The sequence below is a fragment of the Mixophyes fleayi genome, chromosome 3, assembly GCF_038048845.1.
Source record: "Mixophyes fleayi isolate aMixFle1 chromosome 3, aMixFle1.hap1, whole genome shotgun sequence".
NCBI lineage: Eukaryota > Metazoa > Chordata > Amphibia > Anura > Limnodynastidae > Mixophyes > Mixophyes fleayi.
In genome coordinates this window covers 124,493,684-124,514,712 of record NC_134404.1, presented here as the reverse complement: position 1 = coordinate 124,514,712, position 21,029 = coordinate 124,493,684, and the positions used below count along the sequence as shown (strand labels likewise).

The 21,029-nt window shown below is 41.6% G+C and overlaps 1 protein-coding gene across 4 annotated transcripts in view; it reads left to right on the top strand.

The window, feature by feature from the left end:
* IL1RAP (interleukin 1 receptor accessory protein) overlaps positions 1 to 21,029 on the top strand; it is a 183,134-nt gene that overhangs the window by 18,374 nt on the left and 143,731 nt on the right. For 3 of the 4 annotated variants that reach the window (XM_075202297.1, XM_075202294.1, XM_075202296.1), the window contains exon 2: positions 4,201 to 4,324. The exons of the other annotated variant lie outside the window; for it this stretch is intronic. In XM_075202297.1, coding sequence (XP_075058398.1) covers positions 4,317 to 4,324 — 8 coding nt within the window. In that variant the 5' untranslated portion in view covers positions 4,201 to 4,316. The remainder of the gene's footprint in view (positions 1 to 4,200; positions 4,325 to 21,029) is intronic. 4 annotated transcript variants of the gene reach the window in all.

Here is a 21,029-nt window from a genome sequence, read left to right as displayed (position 1 = left end):
CTTCCACTAGCACTGGGCTGAAGGAGATGGTGTCACTGTGGGACTATTAAGTTCCTTAATATTAAATCTAGTAGATCATAATTACTAGCACCATATGTGATTGTTTTTAAGATATGTGAATCGGGCATGTTATAAAGTATCTTTTTGTAAATATATGAACTCGTATTTATTGTGTGATATTAAAACTTGTTTAATTGTTTTATATTATTCATGGATCTCTGTTTTTGGAATAGTTCTAGAGCGCTGTTGCACTTCTTTACATTGGTTAGAGAAAACTAATCCTGCTTCTATTCAAGCAAACCGCTAAAAATCTCAAATGGTCAAGGCAATCCCTTTTTATGAAAAAGGGGATAGATCGGATATAATTTTAGTCTCAAGACCGAGATCTAAGATATTGCCTAAAAATATTATAACCATTAAATTTTTTTTAATATAAACGGTATATGATGTTAAGGCTATTCATTCAGAATTCCAAAAATACTATACTCTTTTTATATAGCCTCCTGTCCAAGCTCCCCTCAGTAAATCCACACTGGTCCTAATAAACACATTTTTGAAAGATGCTAATTTACCTAGATTAACTGTGCAATCAATAGACCAGTTATGTGGGGAGGTTACCATAGTTGAGATTTCTGTTCTTTTATCGAAAGTAGATGGTAAGGCACAGGGCTGGATGGGTTTTTCGCTTTATACAACAAGAAGTTTTCTGTCCTACTATCTACACACCTGCATTCCCATTTTAAAAAAAAGTCCTTCAGGGGAGAATCCGTTCTCTGGCAAAGTTTTGTAAGACAGAATTGTGATCTACAAGGAGGGAAAGGATCAATATGGCTGCACCAGTTATAGGCTAATCTTGCTCCTTAGTAATGATATTAACATTTTTGCAAATTTCTTAGCCAAATGTCTAAACAAAGTCCTTACCTGCTTGATCCATTATGACCAGGTGGGCCATGTCCCTATGTGTCAGGCAAGGGACAGTACAAAGAGCACCATAGATCATGTCATAAACTCCAGGAGATCTCCAGCCCTTATCCTCTCTTGATACTGAAAACGCATTTGACAGAATCTATTGGGATTTTATAGTCCATAACCTTAGGAAGATAGGCATATCAAGGAAGTTTATAAAGGACAATTATGGCTTTGTACTGTACACTGGTCTTACAGCCAATGTTTGCTCAGTAGTGTTCCCTCTGAAATGGTCTCTATATGGAATGAAACCAGGCAAGTCTACTCCCTATCTCCCTTGATCTTTGCTTTAGTTATAGAGCTACTTGCAGCTTGTATTAAACCTTAATATAAGTGTAGTTCAGGTGGTGGATAGTTCATCTAAGATCTCACTATTTGTGGATGATGTCCTACTAACATTGATTCATCTGATGATATCCTCAGTGGTGGGATTCAGCCGGTTCGCCAGAACCTATACCTAATTTTAGGCTCTGTTCAGTGAACCGGTGACTACAGGCTGTGTCCAACCTCCTCGTTGGTGCGGGGAGTAGGCCCTTTAAAACTTTTTTTTAAAAAATACTCACCTCTCCCTGGCATCGGCATTCTTTCTCCCTGCTCTGTCTGCACTGAATGTCGATCGTGACGTCATCACACCCGACATTCAGTGAGGAGCTGCGCAGTTAAGAGTCATGAGAGACCAGAGCAGAAAGAAGCCGATAGAAAAGGTAAGTAAAGGAACGGAAGCAAGAGGGAGTAAAGGCAGCATGGCAGAGTGTATTGGGGGAGCAAAGGCAGCGTGGCAGAGTGTGAAGAGGGAGCAAAGGCAGCATGGTTGAGTGTGATGAAAAGGGGCATTACTGTGGCTTAATTTGAAATGGGGGCAGTACTGTGTGGCATAACATTACTCATTACTATTATCTCGATATTAGTAGCATAAGATAAAAATATTTTATGCACACACGCACTCCTGGGTTTGACTAGATAACTGCTTCTTGATATTGATTTCTTTTTGTATACTTAAAACAGTGATTAGAGCAGAGAACTGGTTGTTAATTTATTTGAATCCCACCACTGGATGTCCTCATCATGATATTTTAACTATCAACCATTCTAAGTAAGAGGCCCTGCTTCTACAGTTTTCCCCTTTGGTCTAGTGTTGAGTTTTAAGTTTATATTTCTTTATAACTTCCATATACTATCTTTTCTAGCAAGAAACTTTTCCACAGCTAATCTACAGGCTGAACTGACTGCCTAGAGTGACCTAAGGGTCATAACTGTTTAAAATGAGCATTATCCCTTAATGTGATAGACAACCTGAAACACTTCAGGTGCCACATTATGCGGCTCTCTAACCTTCAAAAGGGCTGCACAATAACCTTAATCTCCGTAATAAATTTAAAAGTATTTTTATCAAAGAAAAGAGATCCCTATCTGTAATATATCAGCAGGTATTTTAAACTAATGTGACAAGCTAAAACAACAAACCTGACAATAAATAGGAAGGAACTGGGGGGCCTCAGGTGAAGGCTTGGAGGGCTGCCTGTTGCCCATCATTGCCTTAATGTTTGTATCTTCTGCAAACACTCCCAGCAATGGTTCCACCTAAACTACTTAGCAATATCCAAAGAGCGTTGATCAGATTCATCTGGAACAGTAGACTCCCGAGAATATCTTCAAATGTTCTTAAAAAGCCTATGCCCAGGGGAGGAAGGCGACTCCCAGATTTAAAATCCTATTATATGGCAGCAAACATTTTTCTCAGATTGCTTCAGATGGAATAATTTCCTGGGTAGACATTGAATAAAACATTCTGGGAAAATGTAATCTTATCGCAGTGTATGACATTAAGCAGGCCGGACAGGCCCATTTTATCATCCTTGCGAACAACTGTGAAATTTTCTGCTCACCACGGTGATCAGTGTGATGTAAGGTGCAATCTATCCGCCTCTCCGTTTAAAACATTTGAGATTTAATAGGACATTTTGCCCAGTTTTTCCCTTTTCTCCTTTTTCTCTTTTACTAGGACGTTCCACAGTTTTTCTTTTCATGTTTTTAGTTCAATATAACTGCTTATTAAAATAAAGTTTTTGCATGTAACAAACTGTGTTCTAGTCTAAACTTCAAACATCGGTTTTTGTAGGTTCATAGTTAAAGCTGCTTTGATAAATCACTTTTATGTTGTTTTTAGGTTCAAATGGAAAGTGGTGCTTTCTAGTTTTTATATGTGTGTTGACAAAGATGTGTCAATGTTGTGCTAAGTCTTTAAAAAATGCATTTTGCTCAAACACAATATTGAAATGTTTTTGTGTTTTTATTGGGCATGTTTCCAGTGCAGTAGGACATGAAAATCAACTGTATATTGGATTCTTTATTAACTTGTTTGTCTAAATTTCCTGGAGAATAAAAAAATTATTTTATGGCATTTATTTATATGATGCTTTAAAGACTTGGGCCAGGTTGTATTAAATGCTGCCTTTGCAAAACGGCATCTCAAAATCGTATAATGTACTTAATGCTGCTCTACCACTTAGGGGGGGCGTGAAGCGGCATAGCTCCACCCCAAGAGCCCTGGTGGCTGTTCTGTGCAGCCGGTTTCCGCCAACTCCGCGGTTAGTCTCGCGGCTTAAAAAGGGCTGTGATTTTTTTAATTTTTTTTTTTTTATTATGGGGCTGAGTAGTGTGAAGCCATAATCGCAGCTTCTCATTGTTCTCCAGCTGAACCACCCCCCCCCCCCCTCCCCCCTTGTGCTGTTATTTTTGATTGGTGAACAAAAATGTTCACCACTTTAGGTGGTAATACAGCTTGAAGATTTACACATTCAAAACTGCAAATCAATTACTCTGAATGAAGTAAATCGCATAGTATGCAGTTATTTCTGGTGGATGACAAATACTCCACCAACCAACCCCTCGACTGCTTCTGTGATGAGTGAATAGTACACAAAACACTTCTTAAAAATGCTTTGCATAGCTCACATTTACACACTGTGAGCTGTGTTTACAAAGTACCCTGTCCAACAACTCAAGTTTGATGTATTGTATGGCAACCTGTCTCTCCAGCTATTGTGAAACTAAAAGTTCTGACATGCTTTTAAATCTTGCACTTTAAATGACTCCTATGTCGGTCTTCTCAAGCATGTGTTTTCAGTTGATGACCTTTTTTGTTGGGCACTTTGGACTTTTGACAAAATACTGCTGTTTTAAAAATGAAGTGATTGAAGTGCTCATGTGGCATTCTCTCTGTTTTACTCACAGAAATGAAGCATTTCAGTTTTCAGCAATTGGATGCTGCTCTGTAAACGTGCAGTGAAAAGGGCCTATGTGACACCACACAAAGTCACTGGATACGGGAATAACGCTTGTTTGTTTGCATGAAAAGGTAAGTGTATATCACCTTCCAACTTGTGAAAGCCAGGGGCAACCTTTTTATAAGGTTCATGTTTTGCAGCAATAAATGTAGATGTAGCAGCTAACAGAACAAATATATTTTCTTGAGCTAGATTCAGTTATAAAGAATAAATTACATAAGTATTCCCATGTCAAGTGCAACATTCTGTTTTTACTCTTTTACACATTATCGTTGGTACCAGACTGTAAAGTAATATTACTCCTTTGACAGGGCAAAAAGTCTCTGGTTCTTATTAGTGATGAGCGGGCTCGGATTTCGCTAATCCGAGCCCACCCGAACAGTGCGGATCCGAAGGGATCATAGCACGGTTCGGGTACTTCCGGCCGCCAAAGCAATCCAAAACGAGGCTATGACATTCAAGTCTCGCGTCGGATCTAGCGAGATTCGGATGTCATAAATTCACCGCTCGCGGCCGCCATCTTAATTCTGGCTGCGATCACTTGTGAGGGAGGTTGTAGTTAGGGAGCTCCTGTCCTGCTTTTCAGTGGTTTCCTTTGAGATCCTGTGCTCTGTCCTGCTGATCAAGTTAGTGGTGATTTGTCCAGTGCTCTGTCCTGCTGAGTCCAGTGGTGCTGCCTATGTCCTGTGCTCTGTTCTGCTAAGGGCATTGTTATTTCAAAATTATTAAAAAGTTATAAAAAAAATAAAAAAATTTTTTTTATAAAAAACTTATACAAAAATAATTAAAAAAATATATAATAAAAAGTCTCTAAAAATGTCTACTGCAATATATGAATAGGTTCACTGTTCCTGCAGTCAAGAAATATTAGTACTGCAATATATAAAAATACGTTATATAGTTTATATAAACTACGTTCACTGTTGCTGCTGTACCAAAAAATAGGTACTGCTGTATAACTCCAGTCCAGTGGTACTCTCCTGTGCCGCAGATAATTTGTAAAGGCTTTGCCGAGTGTGTGTGGTTTAGGGGTACGCTCTCTTGTGCTGCATATAATGGAGTACCAAAATTTGGAGGCTAAAGTAGGGAAAGATCAAGAACCACTTCCTCCTAATGCTGAAGCTGCTGCCACTAGTCCTGACATAGACGTTGAAATGCCATCAACGTCGTCTGCCAAGGGCGATGCCCAATCTCCTAGTAGAGGGCATGTAAAATCCAAAAAGCTAAAGTTCACTAAAATTAGCAAAAAAAGAAAATTGAAATCATCTGAGGAGAAACGTAAACTTGCCAATATGCCATTTACGACACGGAGTGGCAAGGAACGGCTTAGGCCCTGGCCCGTGTTCATGACTAGTGGTTCAGCTTCACCCAAGGATCTAAGCCCTCCTCCCCCCCCCCCTCAATAAAATTAAAGAGTTATGCTGTCAGCAACAACACAGCAAACAACTCTGCCTTCTAAAGAGATGGCATCACAAATCTCCAATGCGAGTCCAAGGGTGTTGGTGGTTCCGAAGCCTGACCTTCCCATCACTGTACGGGAAGAGGTGGCTCCTTCCACCATTTGCAGCACGCCCTCTGCATATGCTGGAAAGATCACCCACAGTCCAGTTACAGATTTGGCTAATGAAGGTGTCAATGTTGTACACTGGGAGTAGGATATTGATGTAGCTGGCGCTGAGGAGGAACTTGACGAGGAGGATGCTGATGTGGTTATCTTAAATGAGGCACCAGGGGGAGAAACAGTTGTTGTCCATGGGATGAAAAAGCCCATCGTCATGCCTGGGCAGAAGACCAAAAAATCCACCTCTTCTGTCTGGAGTTATTTTTATCCGAATCCGGACAACAAATGTATGGCCATATGTAGCTTATGTAAAGCTCAAATAAGCAGGGGTAAGGATCTTGGCCACCTAGGGACAACCTCCCTTATACGTCACCTGAAGAACCTTCATAATTCAGTGTTTAGTTCAGGACCTGTGGCTAGGACCGTCGGCAGTCCAGGGACACCTAAATCCCTTGGTCCTGTTGTATCCACACCAGCAACACCCTCCTCGTCAATTTCCTCCACAATCTCGATCAGAGATAGTCCTGCAGTCCAGAAATATTAGTACCAGAGATTAAACTACGTTCACTGTTCCTGCAGTCCAGAAATATTAGTACCAGAGATTAAACTACGTTCACTGTTCCTGATTGATTTGTTAAAGTGCGAATGTCCTATTTCAACAATATCAGGGTGGGTGGGAGGGCCCAAGGACAATTCCATCTTGCACCTCTAGCAAACTCTTGCAAACTGCCATCCTGTCTGCCACTGCAGTGCCACTCCTAGATGGGCCACGTGTTTGTGCTGCCCACTTGTGTCGCTTAGCTTAGACATCCAGCTACCTCGGTGCAACCTTTTGGACTAAAAACAATATTGTGAAGTGTTCAGAATAGACTGGAAATTAGTGGAAATGAATGTTATTGAGGTTAATAATAGTGAAAAAAAAACAAAAATATGTATTTTAGCACTTTTTATGCTTTTTTTTTAAAAAAAATCAGAACCCGAAACCCAAAATCAGAACCAAAACCTTTCGTAGGGGGGTTTTGGCAAAACAAATCCGAACCCAAAACGCCAAAAGTAGCCGGTGCACACCCCTAGTTCTTATGCACAAATACATCGAAGCCAAATCCTTCAGCTGCTTGCAGTATCTTTCCCAGCTCACCTGACATAGGTTAACCTATTGTTTTGGCAACGTGACCAGTTTATATATCACTGCAAGTGTATGTTCTACTTTTAAGACCAAGGGACAATTGTAAGGCCGCTTAAATTTTTTTTTTTTTTTTTTTTTAAAAATGCCCTTCATTGATTTTTGTTTTGAAGAGGATGTGTGATCTGATCATGTCCTTTTACATAGTTCCTTCTGCACCATGTGGGACCCACTGCTTCCTGCAGCTGGGAGAAAGCATGAAATGCCTCTCCACACTAAAGGCAACTCATACCTCCTACATATCTGTCTGTGGTAGCTGGACAGCAAGTCCATTACATACCTCCCTACCCCCAACATTTCCACCCGCGGAACAAACATGTCCCTGGGTGGGACAAACATGTCCCTGGGTGGGACAGAGCCCTAGAATCAGGATAAGTTGGGAATCTGCAGCAGGAAGTTGCCTAGGAGGAATCACAGCTGACTTTTCACTGTTTCCGGTCATTTTCCCCTATCCCTAAAATTTTTTTTCAATTTATTTTTATTTTTTGTAGCCGCAACAGAGGATGAACTCTTCTAAGGGGTAGATTCAATTACCCGCCTTCTTCAGATCAAAGGATTTGACAGAAAATCTCAGCTGATTTTCTTTTTTTCTTGCGGCTCATGGAGCTGCGAGCAAAAATCATTGTAGAAATTACCGTTGTAATGGTGATAATGCGCAGGCACATTGTTCTAATAAACAATGCGGCTAATTGAATTTGCCCCTAAATGTTGCACTTGCATAACTGGAAAACCTCAGTGTTCAATCACAGTCATGTTCCACATGTGCCTAATTGCACTCTGTTTTTCAGGAAGTGCATGGATTAGCATGTAAATATGAAGGTAACTGCAGAGGTTGTTTGCTGCCTCTAATTAGAGGAGTTGGCTAGATCAGGGCCTTCCTTGCTAAATGTGGGCTAGGTCCAAAAAAGTGCTCCATTTTGCACCCGCATGCAAAATTGGGGAAAGATACTTTATTTAAAATGCTTCAAGTGGTTTGGAAGTTACATATGTTGGTGCATGTTCCTTCCACTTCCCAAAAGTGATATCCGTGTGCACAATTTGGAGAAATAGGTTTAGTACGGAGGTTTTTCCCAGAAGCATGTTCTGGAGATGGACCTATATCTGCACAAAGCATTAGGAGCATTTGTACAAGGCCAGAGCAAAGTATTGCTCATACACTGACTACTGCTATTTCTTCAATTAATAATAAAGCGACAAAGTAGGCAAGTATGACATAAGAGGTGTGGCGTTACTTGGAGAACAAGGCAATTTTTATTATATCCGTGTGCTTTTAAAGCACCTTGTTCATCCAGTTTTCTCACAAACCTTAATGTTGTTTCCTTGTTTTATTTTTTTCTATATAGCGCTTACATATTATGCAGCTCTTTACAGAGAATATTCATTCACATGCCCCCCCACACACACACTTTCTTTAATTATGTCAGAAGCCAATTGACCTGCTAGTATATCTTTTTGATTGTGGGTGGAAATCTGATCACCCAGAGTTAACCCGTTCAACACTTGGAGAACATACAAACTCCACACACAGTAATGAGTTGGAATTGAATCCATGACTCCAGCGCTGTGAGGCAGCAGTGCTAACCACGTTGCCACCGTGCATCGACAATTAAATATTAGTGGATGGATACAAGAAAACTACTGCTTATTCCTGCCCCTGATTTCTGAGTAAGTGGAACTGTGACATCACTTCATGTTGGATGAAACTGTAAACGCATGAGGGAATAACTGATATCATTTCAGCTCTTCCCTTCTAACTGCCTGGGCACGCCAGGACAGGAAGGAAGCAGTGGAAGCTGAATGGCCTTATTATGTAAGTGAATGCAGGAAGTATAGGGAAAAATGAATGCAAATGTATTGCATTAGCTTATTATTTGACACATTGCTTATACATTTTGTCAACTTTGATTGTATTACTTCTTTAGGATTATTTTGCTTTGGAGTGTGATATGTTTGAATTATATTTCCTAAAACAGTGAATCTGTTTTAATAAATATGCTCATAAGAGTCTTGTCTGGCTGTTAAATGCTCCTCTTTGGACAGTTCCAGGAGACTGTACACACTAATTGGTAAGAGTGACTAATTGCGGAGTCTCCATTAGTCATTTTCAGGTACCATCTACATTTATGAAAACCATTCTTGCAGATATTTAAACCCTCACTTAGAGCAGTAATTAAACTGAAGCGTTGATATATTACATTAAAAATCTTACTTTTAAAGTTTGCATTCCAATTGGATTTTGACCATTAAGCAGAAACGGTTAATACCTAAAGGAAGCTGATCCAGCAAATTTGGTTAAACTGCTGAAAGGAGTAAATCTGGGCACACACCTATGCAATCTTTAGGTGCAGTTTCTGTAACTGTATCACAAACGATTGAAAGTTCTGATGAGCATGAAGATCTGTGGACACGCCGTCAGTTTAACCTTCAGATCTGTGATCTTTATCTGTCATAACCATCTGCTGAAAAGATTGCAGTGTTCTCCCCAGAAAATTTTGCCAGTCGGGTGGCATTAAGAAGTAGCCGAGTGGGGGGAGTTTTATCACTTTGCAGTAATATTGAATAAACTTTGGAGGTTATTGCCCACACCTGCCAGGACAGGTCAGGCTGGTGGTCAGTGGTCTAACACACACTGCTGGCTGTAGTGTTCATAGTGCCTGTTCTAATAGGAGAAAGAATGGCTTATTCTATTATAATAAGAGTCTGTTGGGTGGAGCCCCTGGGAAATAGGTGCTGCGTACACACTGCCATATTTGCCTGACATCGTTCCATCATTCGTGATTTTTAGGAAGTTTATAAACCCAAATCAACATATGTGATGTGGTTTGGTACAATAAAACATGATCGTGTGATCTGCATGATAATTGCATAGCTATGTGCCCAGCTTAAGGATGTATGTATTGTTAAATAACTTATACCCATCTCTACTACATCCACAGTAATCTTGAGTATGTGACAAGTCATGTTTTCTGTGGGATTTATTTGATTAATATCCTCATATCATGCCTCAAGGCAATAATCTATTGCCTTTTAAAGCTGCCCATGAATGCATTCGTCATTGTAGACTGTATTGGCGCTAAGATCCTGCATTGTATGTGTTGGCTCTACAATCCCGATTGTCACCTATGTGCGATGCAGTTGCTAAGCCTGGGTTGGGTTCAATCTGTCGGCAGTCCGACTTTTGACAGGTTCAGTATGTAGACTTGGTTAAAATGGCACAATTGCTAAAGTTGACAGTCACAATGTCGACTGTTAAACGTCAGCCAGCTAGATCTATTTATAACATGAAGCTTTCCCACGACCTCCGAGCTGGATTGTGGGGAAGCCCAATGTTAGACCTAGCGGCTGTAATTCTATTTATATCATTATGCGGCTGGAGCTCTTGCTAGAGTGAGTCGTTGCAACTAATTTCTTTTTTTATTTTATTCTCCTGGATTACTGTGACTTTTTTTTCCCAAGGATCCAAGGATGTGTTTTGTTTTTTTTTCTCTTGTTTTGTTTGTTTTTCATTGCTTTTATATTAAGTTCAAGCTGCTAGATCGAGGGATTTAATTTTATGGACATGGAGAATCATGGATCACAGATGTTGAACATGTTGGTGGGTGTTTTTTTTTGTTTTTTTTTTATATATGCATTTCAAATAAAATTAACTTTAAAACTAGGTGTGTGGTTGATTTACAGTTTGGCTTGGTGCACTACAGATCACAGCGGGCCCTGGCATCCCTGCCGTTTGAATGTCGACATTGAGACTTTCGACCTTAATAACTGTCGACGGTCACGATGTTGACATGAACCTGTGGAGAGTCGCACTGTCGACATTTTGGTATTGACGGGTTCATCATGGACAGACTTCGACTACCTCCTGCTAAGCCTGTGTGCCGATCTATTAAATTTGATTTTGGACACCAATCTGGTTAGTGCTTATAATAAGTGACTGACTAGATCTGCCAATGTAAGGACCTCTTTACCTTATGCAACTTATTGCATAACATGGTGGAATATTTTGGATTATTGCTAATGAAGTGTAATTACAGGCCTCCGCCAGAGACTTGATGAAAATAAGAGTATGCTTTGCTATGTATGAATAGTACTTTCTCTCAGCAGACTGGATTCTGTTAGTTACGTTGAGGTCAGCAGTTCTCACTGATTGTCACACATTGTGACTTTAATACCTTCATAAAAGGACTTTACTGTCAAGAGAGAAATCAGTTCACTGGCTGCTTTTCATAGCTGCTTTCAGTAGAAACCCCAGGCTTTGATTGCATTGCTGTGAAGTTTATTATACCATATATGTCACTGCTGCTTTTCCGCTTTGCACCTGCTTGTATGTGACATAAAGGAGAGTGTTTCTGTGATCCATGAAGGTGTGAGAAATATCAGTATGAGGCACTGCGTGAAGAGACTTGCTGGCTCACACAATTGCTGTGTTCCTTAGCAGTGGCAGAGATCCAGCAGTGTTGCTGCTGAGCAGAGAGCTGGCCTTGTAAGATCTTTATTACATCTCTTCACAATACTACATAGAGTAATGTATTTATATAAACAGTACAAATGTGCACTAGGATCAATCCGCTTATACTATACAATTCCAAGTCTATTGTCAAAACTGCACCCAGTGTTTCAACAACCTTTTTTGTGCCAATTCAACTCCTCTGACATGATGATAAATTTTTAGCTTCACAGTTTCACTCTATTTTAACCAAAATAAGGACATGTCTGGCATGAAAAGTCCTATTTAGTTAATTTTGTGCAATAGTTTCATTTGCATGCAATGAATCGTTATCTGAATCTGCCCGCCTCAGTTTAACTGGTGAAAAGATTCTAGCGCAGTAAGATTCTAGCGCAGTAAGATTCTAGCGCAGTAAGATTCTAGCGCAGTAAGATTCTAGCGCAAGTTGTTTGGATGGAATTTAAGGGTCTATTTTTATCACAGGACAAAAGGCTTGTTGCCAGTAAAGGACAATGTTTTCGCTGTAGAGCTGGTGTATTTTTTGCTTTTCTTTTTTTGCCCTATATTTTAAGGGGGTTATTTTCTTGGAGCAGGGGACAGTGGATAAAAATTTTTTTTTTTCAGTTATATAGTGCATATACGTACATTTTTCACATGTGAAATGTGCCGTCAATAACTGAAAGCTTCTTGACATAGTGACCACTTTGTTGCCTTGGAAAAGTACTAATGTTGAATTTATTTTATCTGTGCCTGAACTACTCAATGTTCACCCTTTCGGTTATTTAAAAAAAAAAAAAAAAAATTAAAAACTAAAACTTTCATTTTTGGTAGAGTTGACCAAGATATTATAGGACATGTAGTTCTACTTATCATGGCTTTAAATTTCCCTTGATCTGTCTAGTTGCCCCTGAAGGTTCCAGTGGCCAGTGCTACTAAGACAGGCCTTCAAGAACAGCAGTGTTGGTGGTGCTTACAACTTGTAAATTGCTTATTTGCATGAATAGAAATTGCACAGAGGGTGTGCATCAACAGTATCACTTGTATGATTCATGTACATCAAGGTAGCTGAGAGGAAAGCAGTACTGGACAACTAAAATCTCCCAAGGAGAGATTTTTACCATATGAGCCCCACCAAAACTAAATATTAAAGTGATAGAATCCTCCAGTCTGCATCACAATATTTGTGGCTGGGGACTTTGCAGCAGAATGTACACACACATTCTACAGAGTCAGCCGGCCACATTACAGTATGAGTTGTGACAATGTATATACAAGTTGTATCACATATGGACAAAGATTTTTAGATTTGGCAAACTATTGAGGACTCTAGTGTAGTATACCAACTTAATGTTCACAGTATTTCACTGGGCCCACCTGCAATGACAGCATGCAAGCAACATTATACTCATGGCCGGTGCTTGGGTCCATAGCGCCTTAGGCATTTTTACCAAATCGCCGCCCTCCTCCCCCCGTCTTTCCTTACCTTGTCTCACCACCGCCGCCTCTCTGCTCCGTCTCCTCCCCTCCACTCACTGACACTAGTATGTGGAGGGGAGGAGACGGAGCAGAGAGGCCGCGGTGGTGACAAAATAGCCTCTCCCCCCCCCCCCATCCCCGTGCATCTGAATGCTGTGCGGCGGCCGTGACAGGTATGGTCAGCGGTCGCCGCACAGTTTTAAAATCATTTACCATTCTGTGGCGCCCTCCAGAGCCCGGCGCCCTAGACAAGTGCCTAACCTTGCCTAATGGGAGCGCCGGGCCTGATTATACTTCAGTAACAACTGGTCTAACACAGTGCTGTTTAACTTTTGGCTTTTAATTGCAGGAAAAAAAAAGTTAATGGTGTCTGTGTTATGGTGAAGAAGTATACATGTATTGTGCTGTGAAGAGCACAACGAAAGTTAAAGTAAAGACTTGGTGTGTACAATTTAAAAAAAAAAAAAGTATACACTGTGCAAACCCACAGTAACCACATGAAACCCCAAACTCTGCTTAGCAGCCTAATACCCAGCCTTAAATAACAGCCTCATGCTAATCAAATTCAGCTTTTGCTCAACATACCCCCCCATATCCAACTCGTATCACTGCGGCAACATAAACCTCTTCATACCGACCATAGTGCCATGCCAACCGTTACAGCCTTGTGCCTAGAAGAAGCTTTTGCTGATTAGTCTCTTGGACAACACATACATTAGAGTGTTTAGATTAATACCACCATACAAGCCTTGCAAGGATTTCCAGCTTCATGCCCATTATATACAACATTTGTTCTCTTCCAAAACAACAAAACCCTTTGCCAGCCTTCTTATAGCCTCTCCTCACATTTCCCTTCACTTTCATCACTATATCAGTCATGGACTGTTTTCACCATACTAGCAGGGTTGATAATGTCCTGCTAGTGTGGTATGCTGATGGAGAGAATCCAGTTGTTGGGTTTCTGTCCATTAAACCAGGGTTTCCCAAACCCAGTCCTCAGAGCTCCCCAACAGTGCAGGTTTTCTGGATCACATGTGACATAATTAGAACCACCTGTGGATCTGTTACAATGTGTCAGTCAGTAATGAATACACCTGTGCTCCAGCAAGGAGATTTGGAATATCTGCACTGTTGGGGAGCCCTGAGGACTGGGTTTGGGAAACCCTGGATTAAAACGACAGATGTTTTCATATTGAAATGGTGCAAATTATATAGACTCCTATTAATGCTTTACATTTTTTGAGACCTTAAAGAAAATATAGGATTTTATGACCCAAGCAAACTTCAGGTCATGTGGGTGCTATGGCTTTTAAATTCAAATTATGGGAGCACAATCCAGGTAATGGAAAACATGTTATCACTGCGTTCCAGATATTAGATTCCATATCTGTATCTTTAGGTGACAAGAGGAGTATATATTCTCCAGTGATTTCTAATAATTTGGTGCCATCCCTTATGTAGTGCTAGTTTATATTTAGTACTGTGTATAATAATCCTGTCCTGAAGTCCTGTATGACTTCACATTAAAACATATGTTTTTGTAGCCATCTGCTTGAATTAGTACAATTATTCCACATCACCCTTCTGTCTCAGCTTTGTCTTAATGAGGTGTTAATTAAACTTCAGTGTGAAGATTACATACTCTTATTACAGCACACTTTTTTTAATGATACAAGACCGCATCTTACTAAATTGTGTATGTTGGTGATCGCTTGCTTTGTTAATTATTTTGGGATTCATTTATGACTCTGAAACAACCTTGCAATTTATTAATCTTAAAAAATTGCCCTGAATGTTTAGCTAAAGGACTGAAATCTGCCTCTGCCAATTGTAAATCTAATACCACTCCATTAAATGTTATGTTCTGTTTTTTGTTTTTTATTACCAGAAAATTAACTTTATAAAAAAAAGAAAAACAATTCTCAACACTTTTTTAATTGTTATGTAAAATGAAAATGTTTTTCTAATTTATTTTAACAATCTACTCTACTTTGCATTATTGTAATTTTTCCTTTTCACACTGATAATTTTAATGATCATTTTGTATGTAGTACGCTGTCTTATACATTTATTATTATGTGTGTACACATGGTTAGAGTTCACTGTTTTGTTTTTGTTTATTTTTACATACTTCATACATGCAATTATTAGACCTTCTAGTTGTTGACTACTCTTGTTTAATTGATCTAATCTTGGAATGGTCATTAGACCACTTTTGTTCTAATGATCCCTATACCATTTATTGACGTGACGTTCTAATATTTGAATAAGGACTGGCAGTCTAGTGTTCCATAAATCTTGTCATGCTAATACCGGGGCCATAGCATCCTGGGAAATCCATAATATTTTCTTAGAAGAAATTTTTTCACATTGTGTTTAATATGACTTGGCTGGCGAAGTACTTGTGATAAATATAAGGGCACCATATGCACTGTATTCTCAGTGCTAGGCCCTCCTTTTCATTTTGCACCACCGCTATAAGTGAAGCAATCTTGCCCAAATGCATTGGTATTTGTATTTGTGCAAAGCAAATTATGACTCTCTCTTCTAATATTGCATGAAAGTGCATCAGGGTTTAGTCACATCCACTGTTTTTTTTTTAACTATTTATTTTGAGAAATCGCAATAATATACAGATACAAGTCAACAAATTAGTGCATTGCGGAAGTAGAATAAAAAAAAACCAAAACAAAACAGGAAGCAAAGCAAGACATGAATAAATAACAATGTAACAGAAAATTAAGTAATGGATATGTAAGGCATCAACAGAATGCCATTGAGGAAACAGTAAGTATACCATTGTTACTCAGGATATTCAAACATCAATAACATTTTATAATAGTATAGAGGGGGATAAGGGAGGGGGGGGGGGCACTGGTCGTCACCTAAAGAAAATAGATAAATAATAAAAATAAAAAGAGAACATTCTTCCCTTTATCTTATTTATTTATTTTTTCCCAATAAAAGAAGTTCAGGAGAGAGTATTACCTGGGTATTTGGGACAGGGGTAACCGCTTCAGGAGTCAGGTCCCTTATGCCCATCACTTAACAGGAAGGAGTAGGTGCAGGAGCTAAGGGGTTATAAGTAAAGCCAAGGAGCCCAAATCTGGTGGAATTTATCGTCCTTATCGTGGAGGTGGTATGTAATCCGTTCCATCCGTGCAATGAACCAAATATAGGATCGCAGAGCCGCCATAGAGGGGGGTTCAACTTGTTTCCATGACTTAGCTACTAGACATCGCGCAGCAGCCAGGACATGGGATGCCAATTTCGCAGACTGTCTATCATCATCAATCAGAGGGTAACAGAGAAGAAAAGACCATGGGTCTTTCCGGACGGGGCACGGAAGGAGGGAGGAGAGGAGGGCCCTAACTCGGTCCCAAAAGGAGGATATTTTAGGACAGGACCACCAGATATGTAAGAAAGAACCCATCTGGCCACAACCGCGCCAGCATAATGGAGAACTAGAGGGGAACATTTTAGTAAGTTTGTCAGGGGTGTAGTACCATCTATAGTATATTTTATAAGCGTTCTCCTTAACTAAAGTGGAAATAGAACTGGTGGCAACCTGTTCCCTTATGGTTACCCAGCAATCCTCCTCTGGGGGGGGGACCCAGGTCCCTCTCCCACTCCCTCTCATGCCTACCGCCCGAAGGTAAAAGTACATCAAGAATAAGGCTATAGATATAGGAAATCGTGCCCCTACCCGAAGGTGAGGAGAGACATAAAGTTTCAAAGGGGGAAGCACGAGAGGGGGAAGGAGTCCCCCCGAGGAGAGAGCCCACAAAGTGCCGTAACTGGAAATACTCATAGAATTTAGGATGGAGACTTGGGAATTTAGAGCGCAGATCATCCCAGGAGATAAAGGCACCATGAAGTATTAGATCCCCTGCAAATCGAACACCTGCAGAGACCCAGGGACTATAGAAGGCAGAGGAGAGCCCAGGAGGAAAGGCAGGGTTACCCCAAAGAGGTAGGACAGGAAAAGAGGATATCGGGATTTTGAGATGGGGTCGGCAGGTCTCCCAGATCGTAGCTGAAAATAATAAGGTGGGGCATCGGCCGGTAAGGGGAGATCTAGCTTGTTTTGAGAGACCCCAAATACAAGAAAGAACTGGAAATTTAAGATAGGCGGATTCAATGTCGACCCACGACAATTTCGCAGGGGGTGCAAAGGAGGCTACAATATGGCTCAGGTGAGCCGCCCAATAGTAAATTTTCAAGTCCGGGAAACCCCTACCACCACTTCTGGTGGGTCTCTTTAAGAGAGCCAGCTTAATCCTGGGAGACCGACCGTTCCAGACAAATCTAGAGAGACATTTCTGGAGAGATGAAAGATCCGAAAGGGGGACTCTAACAGGAAGGGTCTGAAAGAAATAAAGAAGCTTAGGAAGGAGGTTCATCTTGACAGAAATGATCCTGCCCAGCCACGAGATGATCAATGAGCGCCAGGAGAAAAGTTCTGATTTGATTTTAGCAAAGAGGCCCGGGTAGTTCTCCCGATACAGAGAGTCGTAGGAGTCGGTAACAAAAATACCTAAGTATTTAATTTTCTTTCTTTGCCACCGAAAGTTAAAACGGGAGGTGAGTGCCAGTCCCTCCAGGGAGGGGATATTAAGGAGGAGGGCTTCCGATTTTGCAATATTAATTTTGTAACCTGAAAGGTGCCCATAATGGTGTAAGATGTTGAAGAGTCCGGGAAGCGACTCCCCTGGCTGCTGGAGAGTCAACAGGACATCATCCGCAAAGAGAGAGAGCTTACTCTCTAAGTCCCCCGTTCGCACACCCCGTATATCTGGACAGGCCCGGATAGAGGCAGCAAGAGGTTCTATAACGAGGGCAAAGATGAGAGGGGACAGAGGACAACCTTGGCGGGTTCCGTTGGATATAGTAATAAGGTCTGAGGGAGAGCCGTTGATCATAACTCTTGCAGTGGGTCGAGAATATAAGGCTTGAATACCAGTAAGGAGGCTACCGGAGATGCCAAACGCCAACAAGGCTCGGGACATAAAGCTCCAAGAGATCCTGTCAAAAGCCTTCTCGGCATCGAGGGAGAGAATGATAGCTGGATCCTCCCTGGTATTAATGATATGAATCAGATCAATGACTCTCCTGGTATTGTCTCTGGCCTGACGGCCCGGTATGAAGCCAACCTGATCGTAATGTACAAGGGAGGGAAGGACCGAATTTAATCTATTAGCCAAAATTTTAGCATATAATTTAACATCTGTATTGAGTAGGGAGATAGGGCGATAACTAGCGCAGTCATGAACATCTTTACCCTCTTTATGAATGACCGAGATCCGGGCCTCCAAAGAATCCCTGGACCAAGAACCTCCAGTCATGATTGAGTTGAAGAGGGTGTGCAAACGAGGGACCAGAAGCCCAGCAAACCTCTTATAGTAGACAGCCGTGAAGCCATCAGGCCCCGGAGCCTTTCCAGATTTCTGGGACTTTATAGTCTGTACAATCTCCTCCTTAGTAATCTCATCCCCCAGTAGAGTACTAGCCTGTGGAGAGAGTTTTGGAAGCTTGGCAGAAGAAAGAAAAGACTCAATCAACTGTGAGTGTTGCTGGGATACCAAGGGGTCAGAGGGTTGGGGAAGGTTGTAAAGTTTGGTGTAGTACGATTGGAAGGCGGCACGTATCCGCTGAGGGTCATAGTGTAAAACCCCGTCTGAGTCCCTGATAGCAAGGAGATTCCGGGCCGCTATCTTAGCTCTGAGTTTGGTGGCCAGTAATCTATCGGCCTTATCGCCCTTTTCATAAAAGCGCTGATTGAGCCACTTCAGTTTAGTAGCAACCTGGTGGGATAATAAGAGATTTAATTCACCTCGCACAGAAGCAATTTCCTGGAGAACCAAGGGATCAGGGTTCAATTTGTGACGTTGCTCTAGAGCTCTCAGCGAGTCCGTCAGTTGGATAGTTTTAGCCAGGCGAAGTCGTTTAGTCCGAGATGCTAGAGCAATAAGATGACCCCGTATTACCGCCTTATGGGCGTCCCAAAGAGTCATAGGGGAGATATCAGGGGTGTCGTTCGTCTCAAAGTATTCAGAGAGAAGAGATTGAAGGTGAGTAATAGTATCTTTATCATGTAGGAGTGACTCATTAATTCTCCAGGTTGCTTTAGGAGGACGGTGGGCAAGGCCGGTAAGTACAGCGGAGACAGGGGCATGGTCCGACCAGGTGACAGGAAAGATCTGGGAAGAGCTAAGTTTAAGAGTGAGGTCGTGGCTGAGCAGGATCATATCAATCCTAGAGTAAGTGGTATGGGGAGAAGAGAAGAAGGTATAGTCCCTGGCCAAGGGGTCTAGTATTCTCCATGAATCATATAAGTTGTGGAGTTTCAGAAAAGCCTGTAAGGCAGCAGTAGTGTGAGCATCTCTCCTCGGGGAAGAAGAGGAGGAGACCGAGGAGCGATCTATAGTCGGAGCTAATACAGCATTGAAGTCACCAGCGACAATAAGTTCACCCTGGCGAACACGCGCTAACAGAGAGCCCAATTTCTTGAAGAATTTATGCTGGCCGGTGTTGGGTGCATAGAGATTCACTAGAGTGCAGGGGAGGTTATTTAGAGTGCCTATGAGAATAAGGAATCTACCTTCTTTATCCTTATGACAGTCGTGGAGTTCAAAAATTAAGTGGCGTGCAAACAAAATTGCTACTCCTCGCTTTTTCTGCCTATGGTCACAGGCATGGTATGTCAGGGGGAATTTTTGGGAACGAAGCTCGGGGTGGAGGTGGTTGACAAAATGTGTTTCTTGTAGAAATATCAGGTCTCCTTTAAGGGACTTGAGAGACGAATGGAGCTTAGCCTGTTTCTGAGGGGAGTTGAGGCCCTTGACATTATAGGAAATAAGGTTAAGGGTCATAGGTAGGTCAATGGGGAGAGCGCTAGAGACCATAAGAGGGAAGAAATATCAGGGAGGAGAAGAAAGAAAGAAGTAAACACAGGGAATGACTTGGTAGGTGACGACCAGTGAGGAGAAGGGATGGAGGACCAGGGGTTAAGGGTAGAAAGGGACCGACATAGCGGACCAAAGTCCACTTGTCGCAAGTGCTGGTGAGGGATAGGACATGATGGAGAAGCCATCAAGGGGACCAGCATAGAGCCTTAGGCTCTAAGGGGGGTGGTGAGCTAGGAGCAACCAGGAAACGGAGGGCCGGGGGACCAAAGAGGAGATCCCGAGTGACCAACTTAGTGTGTTTGACCTATGGAGAGGGAGGGGAGAGAAGAAAGCAGGGGGGAATTACTGAACCCTAAGGTAAAGTAGGGTAATGGGAAATCAAGGGGAAGACCCATCCAAAGAAATATTCACCAGCAGAAAACATATGATGTGAAATAGCAAGTAATTCAATAACAAGAGCTACATCCTAGTGGCCCCATGAGGAGTCACCGGATATGGCCCGATATAAAAGCAATATAGAGAGATTCAAATAGACAACATAACGGCCGTAAATACAGCATAGAAAGAATTAAACAAATTAAAACAAAACATCACAGTTACTTATCGGTGGCAAAGGCAGGAGCTGTAGTCTGTGCATCGTCAGAACTTCATCACACCTAGAAGAAAAAGTAAAGAGCAACAACCCGCCTTCTCTGGAAGCAGACTAAAACAAGACAGCAGACAGTGGAAGGCATTACAGTATCAGGAGGAAACATTATAGTTTCAGTCCAGTAGAAATGAAGGACGAAGGCGGCTGAAGACGTGACTGCCTTGAAGTCTATGTCCAGTTGTAAGACTATTCCAGGCAGCTGCGAGGACCACATCGGATCCTGTAGAGGAAAGTGCGTCCGCACTTTGAAGAAGGTGCAGGAACCAGAAAATGCTGGTCAGGGGTCCGTAGATTGCGGCTTAGAATGGCGAGGGACAGTTGACCAGTCTCTACGGGGAAGCCGCTGGGCTCTCGGTGTGGAGGGTCCCACAACATTAGGGGCCTGAGAAGCTTCCGTAGGAGCATTTTGGTTTAGGCCAATCTTTCGTAGAAGGTCCTGCGCTTCGCCTAGACTTCTAGCTGATAGTTGTTGGTTTTGGTACCAAAGATAGAGACGAAATGGGAACCCCCAGCGATACCTGATGTTGTTCTCCCTGAGGATTGAAGTAACAGGCT